Below are 18,590 nucleotides of genomic sequence, written 5' to 3' on the forward strand. Positions count from 1 at the left end.
AATAGGCAAGTGGTGGGACGTACTCGTCCAAGCACTTTGTCCACATCATCGGGCCGCAATAACTGAAATTCATCCAATAATTCTGGACCAGACGGCGGCATTGGCGTCTCCCTTAAAATCTCTGTATCTATAGTGGAATCCAGCTCCTGACGAATCTGAGCGATTTTCTCCCTGAAATGCCTGGCAAAGTCATCACAGCGGGCCTTTGAGGGTGGAACCAGGTCTTCTTTCGGACCTGGACAAACCAGGCCCTTCACCACTCGAAAAATAAACTATTAATCAAATATTCTGCTAGGGATCAGGGCGATCCAGTCACTCCACAGAGACTTTCTAAGTGGATAGTCCACACTATAGTCTTATGCTATCAATTAGCTAAGCTTGAACTGCCTTCAGTTCCTCGAGGCCATTCTGCTAGAGCCATTGCAACCTCGTCTGCATTCGCATTCGGGGTTCTGCTTGATGACGTCTGCCGAGCTGCTACTTGGGCAAACCCTTGCACCTTCGCCAGGCACTACCGTCTCGATGTTCGAGCTCGACGGGATTGCTCCTTCAGCAGAGCTGTTCTCTCCTCCATTCTTCAGTGAGGACACCTTCCCTCCTCCTTTATGGTAAGCTTGTTAATCTACCCATATGTATGATGCACAGAGGCCACGACGAAGAAAAGCAGGTTGCTTACCTGTAACTGATGTTCTTCGAGTGGCCATCTGTGCAGTCACACAACCCACCCGCCGGCCCCGCTCGGTGTTGGTGAGTGGATGCATCTTTTGGTACTGACCATGCCTTTTTTTCATGGTACCGACTTCAAAAAAAAAAAAAACAAAAACAGAAAAGTTTTTTTCCATAAAGTGGCGTACGTTCGGTCGCAAAGACTGAACAAAATGGCGGATGCTCCGCTCTTTATAGGCCACGGGGGAGGGGGTGCGGAGCTTCCCACCAAAAACCGTTAGCTGTCAATCTTCTGGCCACAGGCACTGTGCAGGCGCAGTACCCATATGTGTGACTGCACAGATGGCCACTCGAAGAACATCAGTTACAGGTAAGCAACCTGCTTTTCCTGTTGCTTTAGTGGGCTGTTCAGCTTAAGCAACAGAACAGTGGCCTTATAGGCTACTACCCCATTTTGGGAACTGCTTAGGGGAGTCTTGGGCTCCATCTTCCCTGTCCCTTTCTAATGTGGCCACAAGGAGGAAATGTAAAGCTTTTGTTTCCATTCTGCGGTACCCAGAGCACAGGATAACTAAGCTTTTTTTTTTGTTCTTTTTGGATCACTTACTGATGCTACAGCTCAAGGATGTTGACAAAGTTCTTGGACAGGTCTGCACTGAATCCTTGCTCTTCTTGTCTTAGAAAAGTTAGTGGGGTGTAGGGGAATGATTGGCTGGACCAGGCTCGATGCATCTCTATGAAAGCAGTGTTCCCATGCTACCTGAAACAGGTGGCGGTGAGAAATCATTTCTGGATCCAAAAGAACTCATTCATTTAAGACTGGTGGAAAATACCACTTTCCTTGGCAAGATTCTTAAGCACCTTGAGGCACTGTTACGTAAGACTGATGATTTAGAACCATTTGGAGTTTAGGCCAGGTTTTGGCACAGAAACAGCTTTCATCACTCTGTATGATGACATATGTTGAAAGAGATAGGATGTGTGACTTGGGTGATACTCCTGGATCTCTCAGTGGCTTTTAATGTCATCAACTATGGTATCCTTCTGGGGTCTCTGTCTGAGTTGGGCTTGTGGGGTATTGTAGTGCAGTTGTTCTGTTCTTTCTTCAGCTCCAGAAGCTGGTACTTGAGGAATATTCCACAGCCACTTGGATTCTTCAATATGGAGTTCCTCTAAGGATAGGTTCCCCCCCACAAGCTATTTAACATTTACATTGAAACCAGTGAGTGGGGTCATCTGGAGTTTTGAGTGCATTGTCATCAGGATGCTGATGACATGCAACTCTATTTCTTCTTTTCATCTTCAGCAGTTGAGGCTGTGAATATGTTAAGCTGGTGCCCAATTGTGTCAATGAACTGGATAAAAATAGAACTGAAACTCAGTGCAGACAAGACTGAGGGCTGTTAGTGGGTGTTTCCTCTGACTGAATGGAGAAGGTCCAACCTGTTTTGGATGGGGTTGTACTCTCCTTGAAGGAGCAGTTTTGTACCCCTAGGGGCCTCCCGGAGACATCTTTGTCACTTGTAACCTCAGTGGCTTGGAGTACCTTCTGTCAGGTTTGGGTGGCAGCCCATCTGTGTCCCTACCTGTACAGGGGTAGCCTGGTTCCAATAATCCACTCTCAGGTCATCTCTGAACAAGATACTGTAACCAGAAAAGGTTTAAATTGCCTTGTTTCCTTGTAGAAACTCTCCAGTCTGGTAGTGGCCATTCTGTGTTGGACTGTGTTTCCATCCATCATGGCCAGTGGACATGCAGACTGGGGAAACCTGTCCAGTAGGATAAAGATGGAATGTAAAAGAAGAAAGGGATATTTAAGTTTGGGAGTCTAGGTTTAGGCAGTCTCTAGATGTCATAGTGCAAAGGTGACTAACTTGTGGCGCTCCAAATATCCTATCTGGATATGTCAGCCCCCAACTTCTTTTTATTCTGTAATTAAGGCAATCAAGAGAAAGGACTGGAAAATTCAAGCTGAAGAAAGCAGGTAGAGGGAATACCAATCTTTGGTATTTGGGTTGGGTCTTGTGCAAATGTAATTTTTTCTCTCAGTCAACAATGATTCACCTTTCTCAACCTGCCTACTGAATTGGAATTCATGATAGGCTGGAAACCAGTGTTAAATTTGCACCAAGCCCAACCCAACTAATTGGTATTTCATCAGTTAGGGAGTCTCAAATTAATAACGATAGAATTGCTGTTGTGTTGTCAAATCACAAATGAAATGGAAATTGGAAGGCTAACAAAACAGACTATCACACTACTGTTATTCAGGCTTCTGAATTTCACAGAAATTATGCTTTGAAAACAGGACCCCGTCTATTCTGCTGGAATACTGCAAAATCCAAAACTAGTATTCTGTCAGCAATTGAGGTTGATCCTGAATTTGTAGAAACATACTAGAAATGTTTGTTTAGAAAATGATAGACATTATTCCAGTTGTACATCTACCTAAACAAAATCTTGGAAATATCTTGTCCCACCCTTTCTTCTCATGCAGCTCTGCTTCTTCTAGAATGAAATGAGGTGTCTCCCCTCCTCCACCTTTCTATTTCCTCTTGTGCTTCTGGCTCTGAAATCCTGTTGCATACCAAGCTCCCCCCGCCCCCCGCCCAAAAAAAAAAAAAAAAAATTAAAAAAATGAAACCAGGATTGCTTTGTATTTAAGAGGATTAGGGGACATTTCTGTTACAAATGCACATTGCTGGCATCAAAAAGGTAGGGGGCTTATGTCACAGTATTACCAAATTAGAAATCTCTGTAATAACTTTTAAATCTGTGGGAGCTGTGGCAGTGGCTTGACTCAACCCAACAAAAAGAGGTTGCTGGCTCCAGTATACTAAATTTTTGTCCAACTCTTATGGAACTTTGTTGAACTAAACTTGGAACAGTTCTGCTTTTATCTTGACATTGCAATCAAAGAACATACTGGGAATGGGGGTCAGGGGAAGCTTATGATTCCCCTAATTCAAAAACCCAGGCATGTTAGAAAAACATGCACTAAACCAAAATCTATATAAAGGCCAACCTAATCTGTCCCTTTCAAAGCCCATACCATTTATATCATCTTCCTTGTTTGCTGAGGTTTTTGTCCCTAGGCTCATCCTTCCTACAAAGACATATGCCTCTCCACCTTAGAAAAGTATCCTATCACACAAATGATCTGATGAATAGCTATTTGTGCCTTATCTCCTAAGCTTTTGCTATCTGTTTTTCATGACTCTTCATATATTAGCACTGGGGATCTGTTTCAGCCATCCACTTCCAAAGATAGATACAAAGTATTTTCTAACAAGCTTAAATTTCTTAGGAAGCTTTTGGATGCGTCAAATGGTAAAGAAGCTATTAATCTTCAGGCTAGTTCATTTGTGTATTCCCAAGGATGTAAAGAGAGTAAGTGGGCCTATGTAGCTGTAACATCTCTGGTCCCGTAGCTGTGTATACTATCAGAATAAGAAGCTGGCGAGAGATTTGTGTTCCTTTCCTCTTAACTCCTTTTTAGATCGCCAAACTGCTGTGCCAGCCTTAACAAAGAGTAAGACATGTCAGCGCCAATCTAATCCGTGGTTATACCAACCCAGGGCTTGTTGATAACTAGGATTTGATACCAAGCAGTGGGATGGGACAAGATGGGAGTCCTATACCTTAATCATAATTAGAGGATTAGGGATGTTGCATTTGCCCTTGTCAGTGGTGTTTTTGCTACCTCTTTTTTCTGTGTTTTGTCTGAAATTGCTTCAGTGCAGCAATTTCAAAGGTGCTGGATTGGAGAGAAATTCTTTTTAATATTTTTCCTGTCAGTTTGGGACAGTTTCAAACTAAACTGTCTTCCATTCAGACCAAATGAAAATGAAGTGGTGAAACTGAGTGCAGATTTATTTTCACCACTATAAAAATACATTTGTGAATCAGCATCCAAGCCTTTCCCCAGAAGAGTGTTCGGTTTATTTTATTATTCTCTTCTCTGGACTTCTTGAAAGAGTGTTAGAAGAAGTATCGAATATTCAGTTGTCTTTGAAACCAGAATACTTGTTAAGATGCTGAAGGATCTCAGCTTTCATTCCCCCATCCTACACCTCTACAACAAACTTTTGGACTCTAGCTGAACAAGAAAGTTTATTTCTAGCTGAGATGGAATTCACAGCCATTCTGGACCTTAAATGAGGTGGCAGGTAAATTCTTTCAGATTTCAAATGCCTACTTCCCTCAAAAGCTGTCTCTTTGCTTTACACTATTTGTAACCACAATCGACCACAGAGCTAAGCTTGCCTGAGCCCTCTGATTTTCATGGTATTAAGTACAGTTAATTCTGTAACGGATTGCTGAGCCCTCTCCCAGATCAGGCAATGTATTCTATGCCAAACCAGTGGTTACCTTCCAGATGGAAGTAATTACAGAAAGTTAACTACCATGTCTATATCGCTTTTACTGTCTGCTTGTCCAAGCATTTCCTAAATAGTTTTCCGCAGCCCTAAATAGTGGTTGCTAAATAGTGTTCCGCAATCTTTTCATTTGCTTGGAAAGTTCTGGACATACTGCCTATACCAGGCAGAAGGAATGTAATCTCTTAGCATAAGTAGTATTGGGCCATATTATCCTTGTAAGTTATTAAGAGTTTTGTTTTCCTATAATGTATAAGCAAGAATTAATGCTGACCTTCAGAGCTGAAAGCAGGAAAAGATAATTAACAGTTCATTCCTAATTTAGCACAGTAATTGTCTGTAGAACAATAGCTTCTGTTTATTTTGGACTGAGATAAACAAAGATGTGTGTTTGTAAGCCCATGCAGTAAACAAAAACAAAAAAAAATCCATACCTTGAGGAGCAAAAATCTAAACTTTCTGACCTAGTTTGCTAAAAATACAATGCAGCCTTTATCCTCCTTGGTGAGATAGTTACTTCAGGGGGAAATGACATTATTAAATTTTATCCATTCAACAAAATCAGCTCCATTTTCTGTTTCCCAATTAAGTGGTAGTTATGTGTCTAGGGAAATCTCTGTGGGTAGGTGAAGAAGGAATAGCCGTTGCTTCCTAACATTATATGAAGTCCAGTGTGGTGACTCAAAACATTCTTTGGGAGCTGTTAGGACAAATCCCTGATCCATCTTCTTTCGTGTTTGATGATATTATTCTTCTCTCATCAGCAGTGGACTGGTGCAGCAGTAATGGATAGGGCCATAACACAAGAGTTCCCAAATGGTGTCTTCTTACTATACATAACGCAGTCACAAGCAGGGCCTGGTAGATGAGTAGATGGATCTCCTCTGCTTAAAGGCTACTGGAATGTGCAGTCATGTGAAAGTGCAAGGCATTCAGACTGTGTCCTTGAATCTTGAGGGCTGAGCATGAACTGTGTGGTAAAATGCTTGGAAACCGTTTCTGCTGGATTGTAGTTCGTAAGAATGTTTCTTGCAAGCAGCTTTCTGCTGTTCTGGATAAGGAGGGCCAGTTGTGCCTTCCATCTGGAACCTTAAGCCATGTTTGTCAGACATGTATTTTATTCAGGAGCGCATTTGAATTGTTGCTGACAAGTGGCAATTTGCTAGTTGCTCCTCTTATCACTTTGGAGTCCACCAGGCCATGGAGCCTGCTTTAACAGAGACATACTTTCTCCAGAATGTTACTCCATAGAAAGTGAAAGAAGCTGGTGTTGTGAATGCTAGGAGTGCAGAAGACAAGATGTTCCTCCTGCCAGTTTCACCTGCCTGAGTAGAAAAGATGGATATTACTCATCTGCCCCATTCACCTGTCACTTCATGAAGGGTCATCGGCATACCTGTGGGTGTAGGAGTTCATTTATAGGTGCTTGCAACATTTTCAGAGTGCTTGAGAGACTATGCACACATTCAGAGACAAACATGCATGCATGAGTATGTTTGTTATGATCTACCTGCTAGGCAAATCTGTAGTAAGTTCTCTACTCCTGTAAGGAAGGATGCAAATCATGGGATAATACGTGTACTTTATAAAGAGAAATTTAAAAAATAGTTTGTACACATGATCAGCTACTGAAGACCAGTTCAAACAATCTGAAACATCTTCATAGATTTTCACCCCTGTCATCTGTGTGTCTATTTCATGCAGAATTGCAGAGGTGTTCCACTGACAACGTATTTCAGCCACCTTATTCGTAGGAATTGCTTTTAGGTAGCCTTGCCTGTGTTTGAGGGCCCAGGCTTGGGCCTGAAGTGAGTTAGTGCTTTTTAAAATGCATTTGGGGTTAAACCAAATAAGATTGTCTTCCCATGGGCACATATTGTGTGTATCCTGTATGATTTTAAAAGTCTTAACCAGCAATAAGGCAACAGTGGCTTGATTAGTCTTGTTAAAGTGCATTGATAGAATTATAATACAAAATAATTGTGGTTTTGCTTTGATTGCAGCTACATTGTACACATCCTGCATTCTGCTGGGAGTCTTCCTGAACAGCAGCGTTCCTATATTCTTTGAACTTTTTGTGGAAACAGTCTATCCAGTTCCAGAAGGGATTACCTGTGGCGTGGTCACCTTCCTAAGCAACATGTTCATGGGCGTCCTTCTGTTTTTTCTTACTTTCTACCATGAAGGTAAGGAGTGTTTGGATGCTTACTGAGTGTAAATTTTGTAGGGTGGTGTACTTCATCTGGAGTTTATTTCTAGCTTCACCAGGAAAAGGAACCGCTTGTAGATCTTCTATCAGTCCTAATGATGTGTGTAAATCCTTGCAGTATTTGCAGAAGACTAGTCTGCCTAAGCATTTGTCTTTATCCATGTGCCAATCAGAGGATGAAATCCTTCTATAGAAGCTTTCCTTCAAAGTCAGTACAGCAGGATGTCTTTGAGATAAACATTGTGGTGGGTTTTTACAAAAACAGCATAATGTTATGTCCATTAATAACATTTGTAGCTAGGCAGGCTAAAACAACTAGAAAAGTAATCCAATCTCATGCTTCAGGGTTTAATCCCGTTGCCTGTGAGGGTAAGAAAAGCTTGTGAACCTTCTCTTTAAACAGCTTGCTGCCCTACTCCTGATTAGAATGACAAAAGAGTGGATATTTCCTCTTGCCCTTCTTCAGATACATTTAGAATTATCTTAAGCTATGAGTAGATAAACACGGATTTTATGTTGTGTTAGAGATTGTGAGCTGCTTGGAGATTTTACATTGTATTTAACACAAAATTCTGTGGTGTGTTAAAGTAATTTCATGTCAAAAATCCAGCCACTTTCAAGAGGACCTGGTTAGAGTCCAGGTTTGCAGAGGAGTGGGAAAAGGTTTAAGAGGAGGGAAGGGGGAAAGGATACTCCCACCCACCCACTTCCAACCTTCTCAGAACCTTCCCCTGTCCTTCATGATTTCTCAAAGACACTAGACAGTGGTTCTGAGGGTTCTTCTGCCAGCTTCTTTATAACTATAGGATGGAGTTCATTGGGCACTGGAAATTTGAACTCATTTAGATCAATAGATGATTCTTGACCATTTGCTTATCAATCTTGGGCTCCCATCTTGCTCTTTTCAGCTTGTATTTCTCCTTCATCAGGACAGTCATAGATCTTCTTTTGGGAGAAGACTTAGCCAAAGTAGGAATTGAACACTTCTGCCTGTTCTTGGTTATTTGTGATAATTTTGTCATCTATATGTTGAACCACCATTTTTCTCCTCCATTTTTTACTTTAGGACCCTATGAGATTCCCTGCATCCAAGTTAACAAGTTTCATTAATACCTCCATGTAGATGTAAAAATAAAAATTGAGGATTGAAGTTGTCATTCATGTTCTAATGTGATAGTGCAGTGATAGTAGATGCTTCCTATTTGTTGAATGACTTGTTTTCTTAGAACAGACAAATAACAGCAGGAAAATAACTATCTTCATTTGTAGCAGATTTTCTCCCAGTACTGAAAATTGCTTTTTGTTTCCTGGTTGTGAAAATTACTTTGAGAGTAAGTCAAAGGCAGTTATTCCTAAATAAATACTGACAGGTATTAACCGCCACCCCATTGCACTCGATTAGACCTGCTTCTAAAGAAACATGCATAGGATCAAACTTGGATATCTGTGTGTTATAAATGCTTTTCATTCAGCATGATGATTCAGTTATGATTATACTTACTTTGCTATTTTCTCTTTCATGGCAATTTAAACATTCATCACTGTGTATTATTATTACAAACCATTGCTCCCCCTTTTGTGTGAAGGCAGTGAACTAATACAGGGCCTTGGAAACACTGTTGCAAGGGAAGCTAGAGGTTTGTTGGTTGCTTAGCAGTGGTGCTTTAATGAGAAGAATAGTAATAGCAGACATTTGTGCATACCCACCCCCTGCTCAGATGTTGCCAAGTCGTGCAAACCTGTTGAGTGTGGATTATGCAAGAGTTAAACAGCTTACTGGTTATGTGAAGGCTGTTTAACCAATGCTTTCCCCGTTCGCAATACTCAACAAACACCAAGTGGTGGGCATATATTTAAAACGCATTCCACAGGTGACACCCCCAAGGCTTAACTGGGGGCTAAACAACCCATAGTGGGCTGTTAGGTTGGGTGAGCAGCCCCACTGTCTTCCAGGATAATGGGCGCCATTCCTTGCTTTACTCTAGTTCATTTCATTGCAGTTGTGTGTGAGATGCTCCAAGTATATTTAGTTCAAAGTGCTCTCAAATGACAGTGCTGCATCTGTTTTAGATATTATTCAGTGGCAACTGTGCTTACAGTCTGATGCATGTGCAGCTTGGAGTATAGGCCTAATATGGGTGTTAGCCAACATATTTATTAAGGGGTGCTTTACATTTTACGTTCTTGTAAGTGGTTCTCATGCAGAGTAAATAGATTTTTGAACATGTTCAGGCACAACATTCTGTGTAAAAAAGAGCGCAGTGGCTTTTTAGCCACTTATTCAAGGGCTGCTCTTATGATCTGCTATAGGAAATTGTCTCCCTTGGTTTTTTGCACCGTGTTTGCTATTCTTTCATAAGGAGTCACGTAGATTAGGAGGTTGCAACTGTTGCCTTCTTTAAGATTAAATAATGCTAAATAATGCATTAAAGGGAGTTGGTATAGTGTAAGATAGATCTAAATTTAGTAAAAATTAGGGATGGATAGATCTGCATTTTCCTAGTTCATGTGAGTTTCTCATGTTTTTACCAAGAAGATAATTCCATACTGTTGTCTGTTCGGGGGAGGGGGGGGAGCTAACACATGAAAATTCATATTTAAATTGTTTGCATTTTCCCTGAAATATACTTATTTTTATGCATTTTTAAAAAAAGTGTATTGACATATTTAGGAAAGTCTGCCATTCATAGGGTAACTATGTGTATGGCCAGGAAGCAAAGGTGAGGTTGCTTGGCTTAAAAATGCAGACAGAATAAAATTCTTCAGCTTCCCAGGTTCAAAATTCTGCAAAACTACTTGGGCAGTAGTTCACTTTTCAGCTGAATGTACCTCCCAAGGTTGCTGTGAGGATAAAAGGGAGGAAGAATGAAGCAGCCACACGTATTTTGCTGTTCCAATATTCACATAATCTGGAAAATGCTAACAGAACTGACTTTAATTCTCTGTCCTGACAAGTATTGGACCATTCCGAAGTCATTAGGCCTCAATACCTTCTCAATATTTTGTTCCAAGTGCACTCATATTGATAGAACTGTTTGTTGGCAACAGCTTGGCAGGAAAATGCCTTGGATATTTGGAAGCCCTGTGAAAGATGGTTTTCTTGCTCTCATTTTCTTTTTCTTTATGATAAACCACTTGCACATGGATGGTTTCCATGCTCTATTATTACACCACTAGGAGAACTAACAGCATAGGAAGAGGGCATGATAAAAGCTTCAGCGGTTTTCTTAGTATAGGTCATCTGCGATCAGGTTTAGCACAAGTTAAAGCTTTTAAAGGAAGTATCTAGTACAGAAAGAAGTACTGTTTTCTGAGAAAGTAGTGTGGTAGGTTCTCCACTAGCAATTTTTAAAGATAAGACATTTATCTTTAGGACTCTGAATTATATGACTAAGTTAAATCAGGGTTACCAGATTATTGTTAGAATGTGTGCTAACATAGTGAACAAAGATGTTGCTTCAGAGAAACAACATAAATTTTTGCTGTCCTTCTGTTTTGATTCAAAGAATTAAACAATAAACAGTGTTTTCCTGCTTATGGCTATATACTGGTTTCTTGAGAGATGTGATACAGGTTTTGTTTTTTTGTTTCTTTTTTATGGACTGATGTTTTTACTGAAGAATTACCTTTGCCTTTCCAGAACTGTAAAATTGAACAGCTTTTGATGATTAAAGGATACTATCTGTATTCTAGAGAAAGAATGCATAAGAATAATGAATTGAACTGAAAATAATTAACAGTTTCAATGGATGGAGCATCCTTTGGATTCTGAAAAGTACCTATAGTTCATTCAAGAATGGTTTCTGCTCATTTGGCGTCTGGAATCCAGTTTGCAACCATGTTCTTGCTATGCCCAGCTTTCCCTGAGACATAAAGTTATAAGCATATTTTTGAGCATTTTAATTATGATATGAGATAGATATGCTCCATTTTCCCCCCGAGTTTCTACAGAAAATAATGCATGTAGGTTTCCCCAGCACTATGGGTTTGTCACTGAACTGACTGAAACTCTTGCTGCTCCAAGAAAGTAGTATAAGTAAAATTTGATCAATTCTATTTTTAAAATGTCCTACCATAAAATTATCATCAACAACATTCTCACTGCATCTTCTTAAATTAAAATGCTTGGTGCTTATAACACTTTTAATAATATTTGTTGTTTTAATTCCCCAAAGCATTTAGGGGAGGCAGCACAGCCAAAGGCAGCTCAGATTAACTAACTCTGGCCTCACAAGTCAAGCAGGGAGTGTTAGCTCTCTTGAACATCCTGCCTCCACTTCTTGTGACACTGCTCTATTGGAAGGGGCCATCTTTTATTGTTGAAAAAATAGGGTAGGTTTTTAAGAGTGTGGAGGGGTTTGTCTAAAGAAAGCCTTTAGCCTGAAAAGTTTACTTTGTCTTTCTCCAAAGTGATTCCATTAGCCTAAATTGTGATGCTCTTTAAGAATTTTATTTTGGTGAAGTAGGATACATTTCATAAATATGCCATACTAATTCCTTTCCTTTATTTTTTGCTTCCACCCAGAGTTCTCCTGGTTTAACTGGTGCCTCCCAGGATCCTGTTTGCTAAGTCTCCTGCTGATCTTGTGCTTCAGGGAATCCTACGATAGACTTTATCTTGATGTCATCGTCTCAGTGTAATAGCACAACAGCACACGTTCAGGCGGGGGATGACGTTGGCAACATGCCCAGCCTATTTCCTTGGAAATTGCGTAGCCAAAAGGTTGCAGTAAGAAACCACAGAATTACACATGGACATTTTAACTGAATTTTAAATTACACTTCCTAATTTGGTATTTTATTACTTAGATTATTATGATGAGTCAGTCTTGTACTTGAATGGTAATTAGATTATTTCAAAAGAATGTGTGTTGGGGAGAAACTCTAGTCTATGAACTGTGATACTTTATTTAATAACCTATTTAACTGGTTGTACAAATTTGTGCCATCTCAAACCACTTACATGGGAAGCTTAGCAGCAATATCATCTCATTTAGGACTTAAGGGACTGCAGTCCATTTTTTTTTAAGAAACTATTTTTCGCAGCCTGAAGAAGGAGATGAAAATTCTGGTAATCCCAGGGTTTTAAAAACTATTTTATTCCTTGTGGTTGCAAGAAAAGAGTAGTGTTACTGTGATGACAGTGATTTTAAAGATAGTTGGCAGGGCTGAACAACTTTTTGGTTCCTCACTGTGAGTTATTCTATTCAAAATGGGAATAATGATGGACCTATTTGCCCTTCTAAGATACCAATCTTAAAATAATTATGGTTAAAAATTAAAATTTTGTATAAATTTCTTAGGATACCCTTTAACACTACATATATTTTCTAATGAGGCCATTTGTAAAGTTTAGTTCTTTCACCTAAGGGTTAATTATGGTTAAAGTGCTCTTACGCCCCAGCATCCACATTCATTGTGTCTTGGCACACTGAAGGATCTCATGAAAATTGGTGCTAAAATTGCAGTTTTGTCTAAAATATTAATATTTAATTGCTTTGAATGCAGCTACATTGAGTTCAGAGAGGCTTATGTCCAAGTCAGTGGGTATAAGATAGGAAATTGCTTAGTGTAGGAAATTGCTTAGTGTAGGAAATTGCATCTGTTGTCCAGGATTGGTAATCCTAGGAAATACTACTGGTATTGTGGGTCAGTACTGAGCCCTTCTTTTTGTATCCTTTTCTGGGAATCTCTTGGTACAGTTCCCCCACTGTCATTCACACCCCCCCCCTTCCAGAGTCGTACAAATCTAATTCCAGAAAGTTTATAGACTTTCTGTTATTGAGACCAGGCAATTGACAGCCCACAGCTTGCATGCAGCCCCCCCCCCCCCCCCCTTTATTGTTTTGTGCCACCCACACAGTGCTGTATTGGGTGCTGGCAGGCAGCACAGTGAAAATCTGTGTGTGCTACTAAATTTTATAGTTGCAGCAGCAGAAGTGCAGCCTGTGGAAGATAAAAAGTGACTCCCAGACTCCCCAGAGTTACCCAGACTCGTGCTATAGGTTATGACCATAACCTATTCAGATTAGTTCATAATATACATAGTGCTATCATGTACAGTAGTTTTGTTATTAAATATTTATTTAACAAAGACATGTTCAGATTCTTTTGAGTGTCAACATTAAACGACAAATCAAAGGGAAATTCTTCAAACAGTGAACTCCAGCATAAAGTGAAAAATGCAATGCCAACCATACCCACCTCGGACCCTGTGCCATGATGGACATTCTTCTTTGGCCTCATTTTCAAAAGCTACTCCACCTTGTCCGATTATTTTTACAAAGTCTCACCTCCTCATGCTTTGCAGCACATCTGAAGCAAGTACTTAAATGCAGGCTGTCTTTATCATTGCAGTTCGTTTGATAGAACTTGCGTTATTAAATTGTGGCCAGTGTGATTTTCTTTCAGATTTCTGCAGCTAGTTTTCTTACAAGTCAGCTTAATATTGATTGCACTTCAATTTTGGCTCGATTCTCTTTGAGGGCGGTCTGTCTATGTATACAGCATCTGCTTGTACACAACACATTTTTGTTACTATATTTCTCTTTATGTTGCACATTTCTTTTGTGTTGCATAGAAATTTATAAGACTATCTTAGTCCCATTGTCCACTGGAAAAGCAGCTTCATGAAGTGCAGTGGTTTACACACCAGAGTTATGCCACAAAATTAATGTGGCTTTGGGTGGGTCGGATTGCACATGGGCCTTTGAGAATGCTGGCATGCAATATTCTGCTTGAGAGAGAAATCTGAATTGTATGCATTTTCCTCCTTCAGGACTAAACTATACCTTACACCAAGTTCTGTGTAACTTCCCTTGACTTTTTTAAAATAATAAAAAGCAGCCACCAAAAGATGCAGTCAGAAAGGAATGCAAAGCCAGGTTTTCCAGGAAAAAGCTTTCCTCCACAGGGGGCAATTAAAAAAAAGTATGAAAAAGGATACAATGTCCTTTTCCTATGCATGTGGTCTGCCTCCTCTGCTATATTTTGTCTTTATTGTTTAAAGTTGATAAAAGGTTACACAGCAGCACATGTTGACATGCAGTTTGATCCAGTGGTTAGAAGGTGAGTTGAAGATTTTATTTCACTTGAGCACTTAAAAAATGAACAAGAAAATTACATTTCCTAAATGCAATGCAAGTAAATATCTTGTTAGTTAGAGGAGTTTGATGGCAACCCTGTTAGTAACTCATCCTGACATCTCTTATGCTGCAAAGGCACCTTCAACACAGTGTACGAGAACTACTACTCAGTGTGAATAATACCTGCTGATCCAATTCTCAGGATTTTGCTTTATCCTGTCATCTTTGGTCTTTGTGTCCTCCTCTCGTATGTCTGAGTTTACACGGCCATTTGAAATACTGTGGACTTAACTTTATTATTGCTGTCCAAGATAAAGCAGACCATCCACTCCATCTTTTACATAGTGCAGACAAAAAGTTGTCCTTTCTGGACAACTTGACTGGCTAGTCTCCCCTGCAGAGTCGTTATATCCATGTGTGTGCTGTTGAACGTCTGAAAAACATTTAGACTTTATAAAGATTAAATGCATAATCCAGAACTAGCAAGCTGCATAAGTGCGTGAGTTTTACAAAAAAAGGGAAGTAGATATAGGTATTATGTGGCATTAATTAAAGATTTTACATCATCCAGTTACTCAGTGACAGCCTATAAAGGCTCTGATAGCAATTCTGATTTGGGCATTAAACTGCCTTGTAATTATATTGGATAATAATTTTATCTTCTCAAATTGTTGGGGCAGCAAAATTGGTTTTGGAAAAGTGTTTTGCATATAATGAGGCTGCTTCTCATCACTGTAGTTATTTCCCAGTGTTGATATGCAAGTGCTGTGGTTGGCCAGCTGTGAGGCCTTCGGATGCTGAATTCAGTACGCAGGCTCAGTGTAACCTATGCAGGGAACACCAGAGTGAAGTTACCTTGTACAGATCCCACAGACATGATTAGGAGCAGCACGAGGGCTTTTGATCTTGTGCGGATCCTCTTCGTTTGTTTTGAGCTGTACAGATGGAATTCCCAGTTGTCTGTATCTCATCTAGCCTTTATCCTGGAACCCTGGGCAATAAGTTCTTCAGTGAGTAATGACTATATAGAACCTCTTGGTATCTAAATATAGTCAATACCTTATCAAAAGAGGTTGCCTTTTTATTATTGTTATGTATGTATAAAAGTTCTGATACTTTGATATTGGATGCAGAATAGGACTTGTTAATCAAATCCCAGAATGAGAATTTGGTACCATTTGAACAAGTAAATGTTTAGGAGGGCGGTGTCTAAATGTTAAACGTTTTGGAATTTGCTCTCAGAATCATATCACCTGTTAATTCCATCTTTGGGGAAAATAATGCTTTGGTCTGCATAATACAGTTGAATTCCACTTTCACAGCTACGCTCATGACCAGTGACTTGCATCCTGCAACTTAAGTTGGAGCAAGCTGAGCGTGCAACATTGGATCTCCACATGCAAGATGGAAAATACCGCCTGTCTTTCCCTGTATTGTGCATGTGAAAGGAGTAAAAAATAGGGATGTGACATTTTAGTCAGGTAGTATGTTAGATTAATTAAAATGTTTTGATCAACTAAATATGTACCATGAATAATTGGTACCTATTTTACCAGTGTATTTTAAATGTAAGCAGCATATTTTAAATGTAGTAGAGCTCAGTAGTGCCGATAGAAAGTACTCACCTTAACACGTAGCCCCTGCTCTGTGAGAGATGTTGGGGAATGCCTTTTCTAAGATACTACCTGCTGTGTTCCTTTTATGCATCATGAAAAAACAAAAAAGTATGCACATTTCTTTAGATAATTTTTCTCATGCAAATTTTATGAGTTTGTCCAACTTACTGGCAAAAACTCATGTAATTAATATCTTCAGTTTTCTTAGTTTGGGTGACAGCCCTTATAAAAAATGCAAATTCTATTTGCACCACCGAAGTCTATATACATTAAGAGCAAATTAAGTACATGATTTGAAAACCAAGAATGGATTTGATTCTGACTCACATATGTTTTCAACAGAATGTAGACAATTTGCAAAGGACCATGATAAAGGTGAAGGGAGGGAGGGAGGGAGGGAGGGGGGCATGACCCAGCTTGGATGGAGAACGCACAGAATTTTTGCTAGGACATGAGAAGGGGCTTTCAAAGTATAGAAAATCCTGCCACCATAATTGAAAACGCAAGTCCATAACCAATTTAGGCTAGGCCAAGTGAACTTTAGCTTTAAAATACACACATTCTATCACAATACATGATGACTTCAGCAACTTGCAAAAATTAGAAGTCTTTCCTTCTTTTTCTTACTTAGCACAATTTATTCTACCATCTGTAGCTTTTTTGTACATTGGTACAATTTTGAACCTGCAGTGGATGATCCTTTTTACATTTTCAGTTTCTTTATCTGCAGAGCACTGTAAACTAGAAACCTGAAGTTTTTGGGAAGGTGAATCCACTAGCAATTGTAGATACAAATGTGGCTTAGGAAGCTGGTCCAACTAGTTCACTATTGCCCACACTGTCTGATGTCCAAGATTGTCACTGTGCTCACAAGCAGTGCTCCACCAAATCATTAAGTTGCATGAGCAATTGCTCAATTGAAAGTGGTTGCACAAATTCTTGCGTAAGTGAAGCTTCAGCTAGATTCTCTCCTTGAACATAGTTTAGAATATAATTTTCAGTAGCTCAACCTAAATTTGTCCAAGCACAATGGCAGTTTGATACTGCCCAGGATTTCTTCTCTGTCCTTGGCGATACCAGGAACCGAACGGGGGAATTCTGCACGCAAAGCCTGCATATTCTTACCACTGAGCTACAGCTCTTCCCCAAATATGGAATGTGACCTGTACTTGAATAGTACTACGCGTAGAAAGGTGAGATAGGTAGTGACAGCCGTCTTCCTAATATTGGAAGAATTGGTGCAAAGGCAAGGGTTTCCAAATGCAAGTTGAAGAACTTCATTGTCACAGCCCATCTGTCTTTGGTCAATTAACTTGACATCTTTCCTTCTTGATGATGATGATGGCTTATTCCATTTCTGTACTGCCCAACAATTAGAGCTACATAAACGATACAACTTGGTGTTCTGTAATATCCATTAAATAATTGGAAAACTTCTAACATACTGTGTCATATTGCAAGAGTTTAGGGTTTATTTGATTAAGGCACAGTGGAATGTTTTTTAAAAATCACTTCTGTTTTTTACAGAATCCACCCCCCTCACACACACAATGCTTTGGTCCGCTTTTAGAGTGGTTTGTACTTTGCTTAAAATTTATGACTAAACTACAGTCTGTGACTTATTATTTAACATGGCTAATTTTTCCAGCCATTGTTCTCTCATTTCTGCCATATTCTTTGAAATGGTTTTCTTTGTATATGCAAATAGTCATTTGCCTGTCAACATCCTGCATGTTCCACTATGTGCAATATGCCTAAGCCCTGTTTTATATGTCCGACTGTCACAGGATTTATTTTAACTAGGTGGTGTGAATATGTAGAAAAAACCTAATTTTTTCTTGTTTTTCAGTATGACTTTTTGTAAATCAATCCTCAAACTGTAAAAAAGAAAAAGAAACCTGTTAGGATTTGTAAGTATTTTACTTTTTGTAATTTTATAATAAAATATTTTTATTTTAGGGCAAGTTCTACTTTTCTATGTAATATACTGACATGAGGCATAATCTGTTAGAAGCATATCCTGCGTTTCTATTAATTGAAATATATTAGATGCATGAATATGTCCTAAACTGTTAAATAAAAGTTGACTCGAGCAGGACAGGTTTTTCATGCATTGTGCCTGTGATGTCATTTATTTTTTTTATAAAAATTATTTAAAACCACTGTCTAATATACATGGAAATGCAAACTTCACCTGTCTCTCTGGCATTGTTTTGAAACCGAGATATGGATTTTAAACATTGTGTGTTAACTTGTGTAATGCTTGCTACACATTAAAAAGATCAGTTGTGGCTTGTGAATTATCATTTGTGTCCAGATGCAGAATAACATCCTAGAATATCGGTGAGATTTTAGCTATTGGCCTTACTTGAGGTGGATTAATGTTATTGTTAGGGTCAGGGGTCCTCAAAATTTTCCGCCAGGGGGCTAGTTGAAAGCTGCCAGTGCTGGGCATGGGCCGGAAAGGTGGTACCGGTGGTGTGTGCGGGCAGGGGCGGGGGTGGTGCATGCAGAGTGCGCGCCCGGCGAGGGAGGCGAGGTGTGGTGGGGGCGTGCACACGCCATGAGGAGGGCGCACGAGGCAGTGGCTTGCTCGCTTGGAGATCCTTTTCTCCGAGCGAGCAAACCGCTGCCT

At 39.7% G+C, this 18,590-nt stretch overlaps 1 protein-coding gene across 1 annotated transcript in view; it reads left to right on the forward strand.

Moving 5' to 3' along the window:
- The window catches only part of SLC49A4 (solute carrier family 49 member 4), a 117,775-nt gene extending 99,529 nt beyond the window's left edge, over positions 1–18,246 (forward strand). Inside the window, exons 8-9 of the mRNA XM_044438508.1 lie at positions 7,049–7,231; positions 11,780–18,246. Coding sequence (XP_044294443.1) covers positions 7,049–7,231; positions 11,780–11,895 — 299 coding nt within the window. The 3' untranslated portion in view covers positions 11,896–18,246. The remainder of the gene's footprint in view (positions 1–7,048; positions 7,232–11,779) is intronic.
- Positions 18,247–18,590: the final 344 nt, after the last annotated feature.

The sequence above is a fragment of the Varanus komodoensis genome, unplaced genomic scaffold, assembly GCF_004798865.1.
Source record: "Varanus komodoensis strain SLA01 unplaced genomic scaffold, ASM479886v1 scaffold32, whole genome shotgun sequence".
Lineage (NCBI taxonomy): Eukaryota > Metazoa > Chordata > Lepidosauria > Squamata > Varanidae > Varanus > Varanus komodoensis.